The sequence below is a fragment of the Acanthaster planci genome, linkage group LG15 (genome assembly GCF_054643075.1).
Source record: "Acanthaster planci isolate LZ-2023a linkage group LG15, COTS_SCS, whole genome shotgun sequence".
In the NCBI taxonomy this organism is placed as follows: Eukaryota; Metazoa; Echinodermata; class Asteroidea; order Valvatida; family Acanthasteridae; genus Acanthaster; species Acanthaster planci.
Genome location: NC_141791.1, coordinates 9,715,695 through 9,733,397, shown reverse-complemented (window position 1 = coordinate 9,733,397; position 17,703 = coordinate 9,715,695). Strand labels below are relative to the sequence as shown.

General features: G+C 39.4%; 1 protein-coding gene across 8 annotated transcripts in view; it reads left to right on the top strand.

Moving 5' to 3' along the window:
- LOC110974873 (AT-rich interactive domain-containing protein 1A-like) overlaps positions 1-17,703 on the top strand; it is a 117,697-nt gene that overhangs the window by 94,377 nt on the left and 5,617 nt on the right. For 7 of the 8 annotated variants that reach the window (XM_087146645.1, XM_087146644.1, XM_087146641.1 and 4 more), the window contains 3 exons: positions 7,104-7,368; positions 12,479-12,707; positions 14,878-15,255. In XM_087146645.1, coding sequence (XP_087002771.1) covers positions 7,104-7,368; positions 12,479-12,707; positions 14,878-15,255 — 872 coding nt within the window. The remainder of the gene's footprint in view (positions 1-7,103; positions 7,369-12,478; positions 12,708-14,877; positions 15,256-17,703) is intronic. The other variant, XM_087146643.1, reaches the window with a different exon arrangement.

Genomic DNA, 17,703 nt, shown 5'->3' with positions numbered 1-17,703 from the left:
GGTTGAGGTTGTAGCATGTGCAGCCTAACCCTCCAGTTAAGCATTGGTACGGGGATGGACAGCAACTGGTGCATCTCTACGCAGCATCTGGCCTCCGTGACCATTTTCACCACAGCACCGTTCAAACAAAGGCCCCAGAGGCAAACTAAAAGCAGCATGCCAACCATTTTGCATTTCGAAATGTTCGAGTGTAAAAATGAAACATGAAAACTACTTACATGTTTTTGTCTTTTCATTCCCTTACCTGGAATATTATACCCTTTTAAAATTAAAGTGAGATTTAGCAACACAAAAAGTGCATTTCCGTCACCGCCACGGAAATGCATTTCCATTGTGTCTGTACTCATGGACTGTGATTGGACAGTCAACAGGTGAGCGGCACGTGAGTGCTGCAGTTTTGCAGGCGGTGACAGCCAGGCTATTAGCCACAGCATGCACAAATATAAGTTCGGTCACATGGCCACCGTAAAGAATCAATGGTTGGACTGCAAGCGTGCAGGCTACATGAAGGTCATGATAGGCATAAGGCTTCCTGGAAGCCGCGACCGGAGTCAGAGGCAGTACTAAGGGGGAATTGGCACAGTGTGCACCAAAAAAAAGAAAAGGACATGAAAAAATTGTCACAAAAAAGTACACAGTTTTGGTTGGGAGTCAGGTTGGCGTAGTGTGGTTCTTTCCTTGCCTCCCACCCTGGTGGTCTGGGTTTGATTTCAGGCTGGGTCTACATGTGAATTGGGTTTTTAGTCCCACCTGATTCTGTGGGTTTTACTCAGAATATTCATCTGGGGATTTCCTCCAACCTGAAACTGCTCCTCGGTGCCTCATTTCCACAGGTTTCTTCGGGCTTGCGAGCTGCGCCTAGGGAATTTTTGGGAATGCTTGATGTCATTAACAGAAAAAAAAATAATAAAAATCTCAAAATTCACAATGTCTCATTGGACCTTATTTTCATTTTTTTTTGTCTAAAATGTATGATTAAATACGTATAAATTTTATTCCATCGTGTTGAATGTTTAGGAGTAGTACACAAATATTGCCAATTTTTTTAATCAAGAAATAAGAATTTTTGCTAAGCCCATTTTTGGGGGGGGAGGGGGGCTTTTCTTGTTGCAAACTTAAAATTTCCATATTTTCTGAAGAACATGCCCATCTGGTCGAAACCCTTGCAGACATCTAGATCTGGGCCGGCATGATTATCATTTTTTCCGTTTTCAAAATCTTTCAACAATTCATCATTCCATTTAACAGTCGTTTATAGCCGCACAGAGTAATCTTTAGGCACTACTCTAAGTTGACAGGTGACCTTCATTGACGCCCGAATATTTCACCTAGGTTGTGCGCTGTCTTTTGTTCACGAACCTGGCTCAGTGCACTGCTGACCTCTTTTCAATAGGGGCCAGATTAGCATGCAGCAGTGCCGTGTGGCTCATCGCTGCGGTGGTGGAGAGCTTTTGTCCCCGGTGGTAATCCGCTTGCTCTGAATGCCCCAAACCCTGGTATACAGTTTCAAAATAACGCTGGATTATCACCACTTTTGAGAGTGAAAAATGCCGGTCATGCCCAGCAGCCTGGTCTTTTGTTCGGAGTACGGTCTTTTGTTACAGGGCCCTGTTTCCTTTGTCCGAGGTCGGAGACCCTGGGCACACATATAAACCATACGGCTCCGATTTCGGAGTCCCCGGCTGGTAGTGGTTAACACTTTACACAGTCAAAACACATGTGTGACTCACTCTGTGAAAATGAGTCTTAAGTCACCAGAGCCACTTTGGAGGAAAAGTTACTTTAGAATAACTTTGCAGAGTGTAAATCAATAGGAACCAAGAGCATATTTCACCATGGAGTATCCACTTTCATCAGGATACCAACTGAGTGATACATCAAAACAAAAAGCTCACTTTGCTCTTTCCAATCAAATGAAAACTCAAAAAGTGGCTCTGGTGACTTACGACTTGTTTTCACAGAGCAGGTCACATATAGCAAAGGTGTTTCATGAACAATGATGTCTTGAGGATGTCATTGTGTGATTCATTATGAAATTGTTAATATTTATTTTTTTGCCGTAAACTTTGTACACAGTTTTCGTTTACTTCACACTCTTGCATCATCAAACTTTGACCAAGCAAAGACCTTGACAGAAAGATCTTTCTACAACAGTGACATTTTGATGATTTTGTCAAATTACAAGCTGTTAAGATTTGATCATTTAATTCTTCAACATCCATGTAACATCAATCATGAGTTCCCGCAACTACCTTGTTATGGAAAGTGATAGAGTAAATTTAAGTCTGCATTTCATCTCGTGTACATAAATCACATGACCCTTGCTTCCAGTAAAATGGTAAAAGGTATGAACTTGTTTCAGCTGTGTTAGTCTTAGGTCAGAGAGTATTCTTTGAGATGTGACGTCACGAAAAACTTCAGTGCCATTTAGCTACAGGTATAGATGTCTGTGGCAAAGTTTGCCGAAATCACGTGAAAAGTGATTGATGCAATTACCTTCATTAATAGAACACATGCAAATCTCAGGCTGATGTCGACATTAGACTAGAAGTTATTATGAAAAGACCTGTAATTTTTCAAACCTGAAAAAAAATTAACCATGACAGATAAAGTCTTGTATTGCCAATCAAATGATACAGTAAATATTGGTGTTCATTGTATAAGGCATTTGGCTGGTTTAATTGCTCAGACATGCGACGTTTTAATGATTAAAACAAAATGACAATGGTCAAGGTGTCATCATGGGTCATGTGACATCATGTATGTGTGAATTTGAAGCCACTTTATCTCATGAATGGAAGGCCCAATTGGGATGACACTTTGTTTGTGGGTATACCATGATGTTTCATACATGAAATTTGAGGTGATGCCATGATGACGTCGTCATTTGATGTTTTACAAATTAGTTTATTTGTCGTGTATTTCAACCTTCTTTTCAACATATCTTTCAAACTAAACAAGGTATTTTCAACATTCCTTTTGCAAGACCTCATGGATACCAAGTAGATGTGTGGGTAGTTTTGACAATTTTGTGACGTCATTCCAAGTTACGATCTCTGTTTCACATAGTAAACAAGTTCAGGTCGTCAAATTCACAGAGTAGGTTCAACCCGACTTACTATATAGATGAAGTGATGTCAGGAAGTTTTGTAGACTTACATTCATGTGCATATGTCATTGACTGTGTACACTTTTTACTGTACATGTTTTGTATTACATGCATGAATGGCATGTTCATTATTAGCATACTTCTAGGAATGTGGAATAGCTCTATGCTCTGTTGCAGACAGGCATAGAACGTCACACTTTTGGATGTCCATGAACTTGTTCTTTCTCTAGGTCATTTGGTTTCCATTAATGGCTTCTTAAATTTGATTTAACGGAGCTTCACCTCCCTGTGTCGACATGGACAATTAACATCTTGACCATTCCTCTCGCTGCAATAGAAGGGGTGGAGGAGTTGCCATGTTCATTAGAAACCTGCTCAAGTTTTACTTTCTTTAGGACCTGAATAGTCTTGTGAAGATTCTGAATGTGTCCAGTTGAACAAGGCCATGAAAAAACTTGATTGTCAGCAGCATCTACAAGGCTTCTTGACATTAACCTGACAACTTAAACAGGTCTTTTGATTTATTCCTTAATACCAGTTACCAATGAGAACAAGCTATGTTACATAATGAAAGATTTCAATCTCAAATTACTTCACTGCGCTGACCTTCAGCCCATAGACACTTTTGTGAATGTCTTTTTTGCCTATGGTTTCCATCCATTAATTGACAAGCCAGGCTGCATACACATCACAGTGCCACGGTAAAAAATTCTTACAAACAATGACGGGTATTTCTGCAGGGATCCTCAATTTCCGATACTGCAGATTATTTATGTATTTTCCAGGTGAGTCCACTCTGTCTCAAGAATTTAGCATCAACCCACAACACATTCATTACCAAGTATGTCCATCCTGTTACACTTCATTTATTCACTGCTGCTATCAAAGACCCGGGCTGGAGCAATGTCTGTGAGGCTGACCAATTTGACTCGGCCTACAAGTCTGCATAGGAGCAATCTCAATTTTCCACACTCTAAAATCCACTAGTTCTTCCAAGAACCAGCCGAGGATCAACCAGTCTCTTGTCAAATCCATTGATCAGATACACAGGCTTTATCAACGCTACCTACACAATCCCGTGATAGCCAGCAAGTCCCTGTATAAGGATTAAGAATTATTTTGCCCACAAACTGGATTCTAACAAAAGTGTGAGAAATGTTTGGTGTGAAATCAATTGCATTTTGAACAAGACCAAACAAGCTGTTCTCTCTTACTAGTTTTCGGATGGTGACCACATCCCATGAGATTCTTCAGAAGTTGTGAACTCCTTCAATACTTCTCTAACATGATACTTTATTCACTGCTAAAATCTTTCCTGCTTCTTTGCATTTTAAGGACTTCCATGACAATCTCAACAGCTCTTCCTTTATTCTGCCGTCCACCAATTTTCCTTAAGTTATTCAAGTCACCAGTAGTCATTAGCAAAGTGCCAGTTGTGGATTTGAGGGCATCAGTCCATCTGTAGTTAGATAAGTTACAGTTAGATCAGTTATTCCTATCATTTCTCACCCCCTCCCCTGCCTATATTTTCAACCTTTCCTTCTTTACCAGCTCTTTTCCTTCAAACCTTAAAGTTGCTACAGTAATTCCCATCTTCAAAATATGGTGATAAATATAACAGCAACTACAGATCTATTTCTTTTTTCATTCAGTTTTGTCTGTCCAGGGCATTTTGCCACTCACATTTGTGTTTTTGTTTGTCCAGTTATCTTGTCACAAAGGGATGCTTTCCAGAATATGCCTCCATACCTTCCTATAGATTCAACAGGCGGACTTTTTACTGTCCTATCCATTTATTCGTGTATTCAGTGTGTGTGCTTTCATCTTGATGTGGAAATAAATATGAGTTTTGAATTGAATTGACTTTGGGCAGTGTCCCAAACAGGGTTCCTGCAGCCTGGAAAAGTCATGACAAAGTCGTGGAAATTTGTTTTTGTATCCCAGGCCTGGAAAAGTGATGGAATTTTGTAAAAGTGACTGAAAAGTCGTGGAAAAGTCATTAAAATTTTGAAAGACTATGTGTGATGTGTATTATCTGAAATAAGTGCATAAATGCCCGATTTCATTCACAAGTTTAAAGTCTGAATAGTCCAAAAAATTGCATTATTGGGTCATGGATTTTCATAATTTTGTCATGGAAAAGTTCTGGAAAAGTCACGGAATTCAGTTGTTCTTTAGGTGCATTAACACTGCCCAAAGAATTAGTTGAGGAAGTTTCATGCCATAAACTTTATAGTTTAATTTTTTTCAAGGCCAGTCTCATCTCTGGGGTTGTTATTGTAGAGGTCATTCCTTGCATATGAAGCACATGTACTAAACAAAATCTGTTCAAAATTATCATGTCTGAAATAATTCCTGAAGGTTACATTCGGTCACAGTGATGCAATTACAGTTTCCATAAAGAAAAGGATTCTTCTATTCCTCATAATTTTTTTGATGAAAAATGCATGCTGTGGAAATGTAAAGACTCCAGACCCTAGTAACCTTTGTTGCAGACATTATGGTAGGTGCTTGTACATATCTACAAGTGCATAGGATACATTTTAATTCATGGAATCCCATTGCAACACTAGAGTTAACCCTTTACAAATTGTCAAAGTGATGCCTCTTCGGGAACATGCACATGCTTTTGGGGAGGGCAACATAACCTCAGAACATCATATACAGTACCTTCAAAAACTCCCATGAACTAATTGGTTGATCATTGATCACACATCGTTGAATTATTAATTCTATTCAACGGTACTTGTTGAAAAGAACTTCACTTCACTTGACTGGTTCCTGCTCCAGTTTCATTTATTTCATTCACAGTAATAAAGTGGAAAATAGTATAGGGATGTGAAGTAGTCTTATATTACATGAAACTACCAGTAATTGGTGCCTCAGAAATGAATTTGTTTCACCAAATGACAGACGTTGGTATGTGTGGACTGTTAATTTGTTCTCCCAACAGAAGAGGATTTTGGCAGGTATCAGACAAATAATGAATATGTCACATTCGTGTAGTGGTAAGAATACTTTTATGAGGTGACAGATGAAATGTTCAATTCTTGTAGGGAAGCTGAATGGAACATTCCATCTGTCATTGAATGAAATTACTTTAACCATTTCACAAATAAACATTCATTATTTGTATAATGTTATACTTTGTGAGGGCTCATTTGCACAATTTCTTACTGATGGTGTATCATCCTAATGACCAGCATGGCTGATTTGAATAGACATGTTGTTTGCACTGAGGCTTAAACAAGCATTTTGTACCTTTATTCCTTAACTGTATTAAATGTATAAATTCACCTGGAAGTACGGTAAAAGGCATAGACATACATGCTAATTTATGGCTAGATATTTTGCTTTTTCAGTGCCAAAAATTTATACTGAACGTGTCTAGTTCCAGTTATAAAATCACATCAAACTTTCGACATTTACATTTCTATGAAAAGAATGTGAAAAGAAAGAATGTGCACATTTAGAACTCTAACAGTACCTAGTTACTGGACTTCATTGGCAAATCGATAAATGGTCTTGCATGGCAAACTACGGCTGACGTGGACATAGTCCAGCTACCAACAGCTGAGCAGCAGTCATCTTTTCATACCTAAGCCAAATAACTTTCTAAGCATTACCTGAATGGAGTTTTCCAGGATGTACAACGTATCTCTAATCCTTGTGCATGTGTTTCTCAAAATCAGATCGCATACTTGGCTCTGATTGCATGCATTCCATTTTCATGGTTTGTGATTCGTTTCCTACAAGATGTTCAGGCTTCCTGATTCTGCTATGCCTTAACTGTGTGCATTATGGTTAATGCCTTAAAATCTTACAGATTTAAAATTCAGGACTTCAGAGTGTCCCAGTATGAAGTGAAATTTAATTGTCACTCAGCTCTACAGTATAAAATCCACCAAAAATAGTGCAAAAATTAGGGCTGAAATTTGATGTATTTGGTTTTGGTAAAGGTGGGTCTAATCGGTGCATGATTTAATTTTTGAAGGTTTGACCAGCAAAGACCACGTGTGGCTGCTAGTCCCAGTCAACCTGTTCAGCAAGGCAATACTGGCATTATCCCACCCTATCCAAACAATTCCATGGACCAAAACATGTATTCGTCTCGCTTCAGCCAGCAGCATAGCAGCTCCCGACCAGCCACACCAAGTGACTCCTTTGGCTCCACTACACTTCCAAATCAGCAAAAAACCCCTCATGCTACTGGCTTACCTGCAGATCAGATGAGGCAACAGTTCCCACAGAAAAGACCTGTAAGTAAATGACTTTGTGTCCACCTATCTGTACTTCTTAACAGTTTGTCCAGAGATTTGCATCAAGGAAACTAAGAGTCAAACCCCCAACACCTACCCTAATTTTCGGAATATAGGCTGCAGCTTATATGTTGATTCTCATGCAGATAAATGTGCCTGTGGCTTATACTCCAGGTGGCTCATATGGCAACTATTGAAGAATGAATCAGAAGAACAAAATCAAATTTTTCCAAGTGCGCCATAATAGAGAACATTCAGCTGAATTATTGCCCAATCTAGACACTGCCAAGTTTGAATTTTGGACGAAATTTAATGACAATGAAATTGTTCACAAAGGCTCAAAAGCCTGTATCGTGAAGGTAATAGTACCAGAGTTAACCAAGTGGATTTGAAGTCTTTCAACAAAGGTTTCCTAACACTACAATGTATATGAGGAAAGTCAAGTGAACATCAAAGTGTGCCACGTTAGGGGACTCCACATACATGTACTAGTGCTTCAGCATGCAGCACAATGAAGAATGTGGTTGGACATTGTCAGCACTGCAGTGCCGCTTATTTGCCAGTGTGGCTAATATGCCAACTTTGAATATTAATGCGTAGATTTTTCGAGCTGAAGCTATACTCTGTGCAGCCTATATGCAGGAAATTTACACTAAAACAGATAACAGTTAACCCTGCAGGAATTGTTTCATGTTTTGCAGCTGGACATTGTGTTATGGTTTGATGTCTAACTTTGTCAAAATGAAAGTTGAAAGGGACACCGATGTAAAATTCATTGCGACAGGCATGAAAACCAACTTTAAATGACGAGAATCAAAAAAGACAGCGGGGAATGTTTCCTTTCAGACTACATATGGAAGATGGGCATAACAGGAAAGCAGAGTGCATCGTGTGCACCCAGATTATTTCGTATGGCATTGGCAGTGCTCTGATGCCCACCCAAAAACAACAGATTCAGATCATGTGCAATTAGCTTATGGACTCCATTTGATTAGCACAACCCACAAGCTCTAGTCCTTGTGCCCAGCCAACCACCATCCAAAACCCAACCTCCAGCTGCAAAGAAAAGGAAACATGTCCATACAAGCAAACCAACACTAAGTGTTCACACTGTTGCAAGCAAAATAATGGTCAGTCTTTAAGCAGCACAGCTTGGTTCATCAGAAAAGGGAGCAGAATACGTTGAGTGTTTTTTAGGATTAAGTTTAATGATGTTCATAATGTGCAGGCACTTCAAAGTCATGTACTGTGTGGAGGGCTTGCAGGGTTCTAGATAACTTGCGCAGGGTTCTCCTCGCATACCAACTTGCGTGTTGGGCCCGATACACAATCAGTTCTGCCCAATATGCAAAAAAACGGGCCGATACCCATTTTTTCATCCCCGATACACACAATATAATTATGACAGTAAGGTTCAGAGTTTTCTTACATAATGCAGATTGCATGTCCGGAAAATCTAGATAAAAAAAACACTTTAGTCCTGCATTTTTCCATGTGCTGTACATGCATTGTGCACCACACGTCGGCGGCCACTCTGTACTGCACACCGTACATGTATATCGGCACTGAACGTTCCTTGTGGTTGGTGTTGCATGAAATCTGAACTTCCGTCATGGGCGTAGTACATGCACCCATGCGCAGGTGTGTTTTTTCTGTGCCGTGTGCTCAATTCGCTAGTGGAGCTGCATTTACGAAGGTTACAATTTCATACCACACCAGTCGCAGAAATTACAACATCGATCCCACACACTTTTTGTTTTTCATGGCGACAGCTGTAGCCCTGTGTAAGAGTATTAATGGCATCTACGACGGGGACGATATTTCTCGTCGCCATGACACAACGTTTTGTCTCGCGCACAATGGCAGAAACTCAGTCAAAGATAGGCTCTTTTTTTAAGCCAATAACTTTAGCAGTCCGCGCTGAGGGAAACCCAAACGAAGCAGCCACCTGCAGCGGGTATTCTTTCTTGCCGATATACAAGAAAAGCCTTGTTGTTTTTTTTATATAAAGACCAAATTGTTTTATGTTTTTATGACATCTGTTTCTTCCTTTAAGCTAATATTATTGCTTACAACTGAATGGAGCTCATAATTTCAGGTCTGATCAGTAAAAAGGAAAGGTTGAAGAATGTATTAAAATTAAAACTGAATAAACAGGTGTTTATATCGTTGATTTAATAAACAGCCACTACATGCTATTGCATGTCTGAAACTTGAAATGACTCCTTTTGTGCCTACAGGCCTAATTAGTAGTCCAGAAAGGACAACTGGTCATTTGTTAAAATACTAATATCCAAAATTTTTAAAATATTGAATTTGTTATGTTTTTTCCTGAGAGAAAGTACTTGAAAAAAACCTGGAAATGCTCTAAAATGCAGCTGAGAGCATCTTAAGTCCCAAAATTTTGGGGCCCTTGGGTAGGGTCCGAACCCCATGCCATGGCTTCGCAAAATGTTGGTAAACCACAATGGAAAGCCCACACAGTTTTGAAAAATCCTGGAGAGAACCCTGTTGCGTATTGGCGTATGTACGCTTCCCAACTTGGAAATTTAGTCAAAATACACAGAATAAAACCTCATGCAGAACATAAAATATGCAGTGCTTTCTACTCTAGAAAGAGTAGCATAAACATTTTTCATGTTTTGTCAATTACACCCTGCCAAACAAAGAAACATTCGTAGCAGATGCTACTGAAACCAATTTGCTCAAGTTTGTCTGCGTTTAGCTTTTCTCATTGCTCCGTGCATAACCATCCATCATTAAGAAAATCCCAAATAGAAGGGAAAGAACCAAAGCGAAACAAATAGACTAAAATGGGCTACTGCGCATGTGTTGTGCGCATGGATGGATTTTGTGGACTTGGACTAAAAATGTGGTCACCAGAGTCCTTGGAGACATGATGCAGTAAAATTGATTTTTAACTCACGGGGACCACACTTTTTTCAGCAGTTTTTTTGCATGAAGAAATGGAATTGAAAGTTCCGCGAAAAACATGTAGTTTTCTGCAAGTTTTTATGTGTTAAACACGGGCATTTTTCTCAAGTGGTGTTTAAGAGGCTTTCCAGTACATTTATAGGAAACTAGGTATCATTTTTGGAAAATTGGAGCCTGAAACACCTTAGAAAGAATGAAGTTTAGATTGAGAATGAGGACATTTGACTGCCGAGCGATGAAGTGTACTGTGATTTTCTTAACCGGGCGTGTGCACATGGCAGCCAGTCAACGTGGCATCCGCACGAGGTAGTCTCACATGCCGCCGTGCACAGGTGGATATGGACTTATGTGATTTTGTCTATGGTGTCATGACTTCATGGTTACCACTAAGTGCTGAGGCAAAGGAACCAATTTGCATAATACTGGTACTCAGTTCCTCCACCTCCCAGGCAGTACAGTACTCTCCCTCTCTAGAGGAAGAAGACAATACAAAACAATAATGAGGGCAAAAGAGTACTGCACTCTGCTAAAATCAAAGAAGTAGGTATTGTACTCATGGCTTCAAGAAAATTATCTAAACCCCTGAGTTTGTGTGAGGCGTATGTTTGCTTACTTGGCTTATGTTACCCCAGAGTTGTAGACTCAAGTCACTTGTCTTGGACTCAAGTTGCACTCGAGTTGCAATTTTTGTGACTCATGACTTGACTTGTAACTATCAGTTTTTGACTTGTGACTTGACTTGGACTTGCGCATTATGACTTGTTACTAATGCAAGTCAGAAAACTATTTAATCGAACCTATTACAGATTTAAACTAGGCTTTTATCAACTTTTTCCTTCCGTTCTTAAAAAAGTCAGCGTTAGACTATGTTAAGCTCATGACTTCTACTTTGTTCTTGTCTGCTCAAGGCCACCTCTGAATCACTTCGCTGTTGTTAGTCTTGCACATTTGTTCGGCAGTGCTTGAATTTTTAATTTTTTCCCCCCGACTTTCTGGGGGAGCCAATTAACAGTTTGTTTGAGACTGATATTGAATTCATTCAGTTCATAAAGTCACTCAGCCTAGAATTGAAAACAAAAATCGGGGCTTGAACTCAAAGGCTGAACGTTTCTGTGTAATTTGCTGTGTTTCGGTGGTTGTAACATGCCTTAAAAACATGGCAATAGATTATTTTATATCAGCTACCCATCTTCAGATATTTGTTGAACATTGATCTTGAAAAACTGCAGTTTTGGGGGAGATATGGGCCAACTTTACTGTAATAAAGCGAGCAGAGAGATCATACATCATGACCATACTCTGTGTGACAATGTGCGACACCGTGCAACATTTTTCACTTATCTGACTAATCACAAGTCTTTGGCTACTGCCCCGGACTATTGAAGGATATATTTGAGTTCTTAACTCAAAACATCTTTCAAAGAAAGGTTTTAGTTTGAAAATGATATTCCTGAACGTGAAGCATGTTGACAGATTGATGGTTATTTGCATATCTTCCGCGATCACCACTTGAGTGATGTGAATAATGCATATGCTACAATTATTACCATAGTCTGCTGCTTCCCCTGTTCGAACAAATACAGGGGTGTGAAAATTCAGCTTTTTAGCTGATCTCAGCTTTTTTGTGTGTAAATGTTGACCCTGAATTTCAGCTTTTTGCCAGCTGTTTTCAGCTTTAATTTTAAGTGGCCACTTACATCCCTGCAAATATCCAAGACCTGCCTGTGTGGTTTGTGTCACAGATTACGCAATGAACTGTGGAAGGTCTTGGAACCAAGACTAGGCTGTGGCTTGAAATCACACATTAAGCAGTTTGACTTGTACTTGGACAAAATACTAGTTACCACCTCTGCGTTACCCACTCTAAAAAATTGCAGGCCATGGACTGAGACCCCTCAGGCATCCCTGGATTAAAAAGATTAAGGACATGAAAAAAAATTAAACATCTATGAACTGTTCGGTTTTGTGGCAGTTTTGAAGAACTTGTATTAAACATATATGATAAACACCTGTGCCCAAGAGTCAGAGATTGTTTTGATCAGATCAGACATATTTAGCAAAAAAGGTTAAATTTTGTTAGTGTTTACATTTTAACTGTACATTCTGGTTGTCATTTGATAGACTTGGATTGACTTTAGAAGTGGTTGACTTGATAGGGGTATTTTTGTATTGGCAGGGTGAGATGTATGGGCCAACATCTAAGAGACAAGACATGATGACTCCTACGTCAGTCATCTCTAGAGCTGATGATGCCTACCGAGGGATAACATCATCCTTTGGCCAACAAGGTCCATATCCACAGGGTGCATTTCCAGGAGACAGGCCCATGACTAATCAAGGCGGATATTCTCCTGGCTTCAGAGAAGGCAGACCTCCCCAAGGACCTGCTCCTGCACCCCAACAAGGTTAGAATTTTACACTTTATGAAAAGCTCTGCAGTCTATCCTTAGAGTCGAGCCTAACTTGCTTAACCAGTTGCCGCTGGGGTTTCTGGTACTGGACACATATTCTTTATACGCCCGGCAGGGGTCTCCGAAATCGGACAAAGGGAACTAAGCATTGTAACAATAGACCGTACTCGTAAAAAAAGACCAGGCTGCTGGGCATCACGAACATGTTTTCACTCTCAGTAGAGAAGGTAATCCAGCCTTGTTTTGAAATAGTATACCACAATTTGGGGGATTTAGCGCAAGCAAATTACCACTGGGGACAAAAGCGCTCCACCACTGCAGTGGTGAGCCACACAGTACCGCTGCACGCATATCTGGCCCATATTGAAACGAGGTCAGCAGCGCACTGTGCCAGTTTCCTGAACAAAAGAAAATTATGAAAAACTGCAAAATCTGGGCTCTTTTTCTTTTTACAAGGCAGCAGGCCTGGCTGAAATACTCCAGCATCAATGGATGTTGTCTGTCAGATTAGAGTAGAAACCAGTCAGTCTTTCGAGTGGGTGTCGATGTCCAGTAAATGAAGATATGAATTTTTAAAGAATTTTGAAAACAGAAAAAATTGATAATTATCCTGTCCCAGCATCATAAACATTGATAAATGCCACCGGTGCGAAATGGTTAACCATATCTTTTGCCATATACATTGCTCACAGTTGATATTCAGATTTTGCACACTTTAAAACATGCTGTGTGCAGGAATCCTGAAGCCATATGCCCATTGGACTTTTGTTGTTGGAGAAGGGGGTAAATCTCACACAGTCTGTTGTCAGTTTGACAAAACTGTATCAACTGTGGACAGCCGGTAAACTGTTCAAATTGTCAAGAGTCGGTTGTCGATTGTTAGTTGACCTTCCACAGCCCCAAGTTTTTCAGGGCCACCCTGGTCTTGGAAGAATTACATTGCCATATTCAGGGCAAAGAAAAGTCCAATGTGGATTGCCACTGTTATGTAAAACTTTTATCACGTGAATGAGTTGTTTCACATGCATGCATCTATGTAGTGCTATACATTCATAGAAGATATCAGAGATGAAAACTGGGGGACTTGACATCATATGAACAAAAATCTAAAAACTTTCTTAATTCCCTAAGCCACATCCAATGTCAAATTATGTGGTCAATCAGCAGATCAGAGGGCATCCTCTCTAGATTCTGAGAGGGCATGTCACTGAAGGTTTAAAGCAGCTGATCTGACTACCTACCACTGTTAAAAAACAAACAAGGCTTTTACAGAGAATTCTCGTATTCGGAGCGAAGTTGAAGTATTGTATGACGTTACCTGATGGAGAATATATTGAAGTGAGCTTTTATTGTTAATATATTTTGGAGCTGCAAATTTGGGTTGTGAATATAATAACTTTTCAAAATTGGTCTTTTCTAACAGGAAAGAACTTCCAAAAAGAAAAGAAAAAACCCTCCGGGATTGGAACCAAGAACTCCCACTTTACTTAATCCTTTCCTTGCCCACTAACACTATGCAGCCAGCTTGGCTGATTTTTTGTTTTCTTCCTTTTGTGCGGGCAACACAACATGACGCTGAAGCTATTACAAACTCAGATAATATCATAATATATTTCAGCTCTGTAGAAGCCTTGCTTATCAACAGTGGTGCAAGTAAGCTTGAATCTTGACGTGGCCAGCTGAATCTGCATGATCAGTATGGCTTGAACTTAGGTTAAAATTGATAATTCTCATGCATCTCGTGACATCAGAGTACATGTTTCATTTACACCGTCATGTCTGCCAAGTCTGCCGAAACTTTTGACCAGTGAACATCATCCGTCACCATCTGGACGAAAAATGACTTCATAACAGCTCTGATTAGCTGATACACTGTGTTGCATAAAATTTGCATGTTAGCATCAGACATTTGTATAGAATACAGAGTTTTGGATGAGGTGTCAGGGAAACAGTAAACACCTATGTAAGCTTTGATATAGTCATAGGAGTAGTTACATATACATATCTATATCCATCTTAACTGAAACAAATCCATGTGAGCACAACTCATTCTAGTTTTCCAGACAGATTGCATAACAAGCAGTCTAAAGTATATATGAATTAATCTATCCTCTCTCCCTTTTTGCTAGCTTTCAGAAAACATTGTATTTTGTTTTATGTAAAGGTGGTAAGCATGAGCTTGGAGGTAGTGGAGGAGGGTTTATGCCTGAAGCGTATGGGATTAGAGATAGAAGCCTACCAGGAGCAGGACCATCCCCTTCATGGGGCAGCGTACAACAACGACAGCCAGCTCCTCCCTACACGAACACTTCCCTGGGACCACATCCATTTGTGAGCCAAGCTGGTCCACCTAGAACCCTCCAACAGGCATTAATGGCAGCACATCGGGATCGACACCCTCCTAGTAAGATGATGAAGTCATCCCCACCTCAAATCCACACTACCTCACCACAGAAGAAGGACATTGTGTTTCCACCAGATTCTGTGGAGGCTTCCCAGCCAGCACTAAACAAACCAAAGAAGAAAACCAGCCGAGATATTGGTAAGTATACTGAATACAGAGCTACTGATGTTTCTTGAACAGTAAAGCATGGGCCACTGCTGTTAATTAATAGTAGGCACTGAAGCATCATTTTCACCATTCGCTCACTCTCAGATGCATTGTCATGCAGAGATACATTTATGGTTGTTCACATTTTGGTAAGCATTGGATGATGCATCCTTACATGCTTCTAGGGTGGATTGCTGTACGTTGTCTTAAAATGATCTGCATTAGTCAGTGGTCTTAAAGCTGTGTACATTAACCATTGAAAATTACAGTGATGCGGTCTTGAGTTTTTAAGCTGGTTGCAAAATGGTTAGTTTTTCTGAGGATGATATGAAATGGTATCATAAATAATGTGCTACATTGCCGTCTAGGTCACCATCATTTCTTTTAAAACATGTACATGCACATGTTTTTACAAACATGTATGTACATGCGCCGGTAGCAGGTTCTACAAAATATGAGCAATTAGATAATGGCTCAACACTTTGGGTATTTCCTGAAGTGAAAAGCTTTAATTAATTCTTAATGTCCTATGAAATGAGGGTAGGCATGACAAATATCTGGAACACCAATGACCATAGCCAGTCTTCATTTTGATCTGAGTTGAATATATAAGGTCTGTAACGTCAGCATGTTTGATGGACATGAACAACCTGTAAATCTTACCCACCTAAAAATTAATGGGAAGTAATAATTTCCACTGTAATTTTTAACAGATTTGTAAGTGATGAGAGATGACAATAGCTACATATTTTAAAACCATAATCACAAAATTAAGATACAAGTCCAAAGTCAAAGAGGTGCAAATATCCTTCGATTTCTTCAAAAGTCAACGATTGAAATTCAACAAGAAAAATAAAAAATAATGTACCACACAAGTGTAAGAAGAGTGCAAGAAAGGCCCCAGACATCATCCTGTTACGATTTGAACAATCACATCATCATCAAGTAAATAAACTCTGGATTACAACTTGTCCCTCAAATTTTCACTGTGACATTTCCGAAATGTTTTGCTGCCTTTTGGGTTGTTTGGCATTTGACATCAGCCCAGAAAGGTCACCCTCTTTTGTTTTGCGACATTCATGAGCCTCTTCATAAAAATACAACGCTCCTCGGTTTTTCTGTTTGTACCACAGTTTTTCTATCAAACTATGTGATGATCTGAAATGGAATGGAATTTTCAAGAACTACATGTGACAGCGTTTTTGCGATTTTTAAATGTCAAACACCATGAGTTCTGCATCAAAAAATGGAACATCATCAAAACTCCATCAGATATGGCATTTGCAAAGAAAATGTTTTACTATATGATTTTTTTATAACTTCCAGTTTCTCTGTGGCTGAAAAGTATGAGACCTGGTATAGTGAGTGATTTAAAACAACCAGGAAATGAAGAGAGACCAAATCTGCTGATGATTTTCCATCAATTTTGTACAATTTTCTTCATGACTTTTTCTTGAAAGGTCTCCTTGAGGGTCTTTAAATTACCCTCTTTTGACAGACTGTATTATCTTTGTTGTTGAGGGAGGTTTTGGTTTCAAGTCATCAGTTTGACTGAAAACATTAAACAAGTCCAACTCCCTTTGATTTGCACTTGTAGCCAACCAAATCTCCACCTATTATCCCCAGATGATTAATTTTTATAAATGTGGACATATAAATCTGTGAGCCACTCTGTTAGAAGTGTTAAAAAATGACATGGAGTTACAATTGTTTCATCTTTTGAAGAATATGCCATGTACGTGTGCAGTTTGTCTCCACACAGGACATTTTTTGTATACAAATTACAAAAAGCATGCTGTAAGCATTCACTACTGATCAACTGCGAACATGCAGTGTACTGCATTACAGTGTGTATGACTGCAAATGTCTCACTACATTCAAATGTGCTTATGCATAAATTCAGACCAGCATTATACATGCCAATTGGCCTTTAGTCAGCCCCCTTAGTTTCTTGTTAGGCCAATGATGGTATTAAGTGTTGATGCAAAACACCCTACTGTAATTTAGATTGGATGTTTATCTTTGTCTCAGAGGTTTGTTTGGAAGCTACTGAACTTGAAAGCTTTTGCATCGGTGCCTATAGCCTATCCAGTGACTAGAACTATAAGCAACATGAATTGCGGTTGCATTTCATTGGGTCATGGTTTGCATGCATTATAACTGAAATGCAAAAATCACACTTGTTCAATCAGAATGAAGATTGGTTAAACTTTGCCTTATTGGCCAAGTGGGCTCATACATGCATGGTAAGAACGAACCAGTGCGTGCCATCTGCCTGGGAAAGAGTGACCGTAAATTCATGTCTTTCAATAGATGTAAACACGATGGATTCTGTTTCATGAAAAATTAGCAAAAATGACATGAGTTGGTCAAAATTTAATTCAGTTACATACGTCGTCAATATGCTGGCTGATCTTTTTGCTTATTCCTACATTTTTT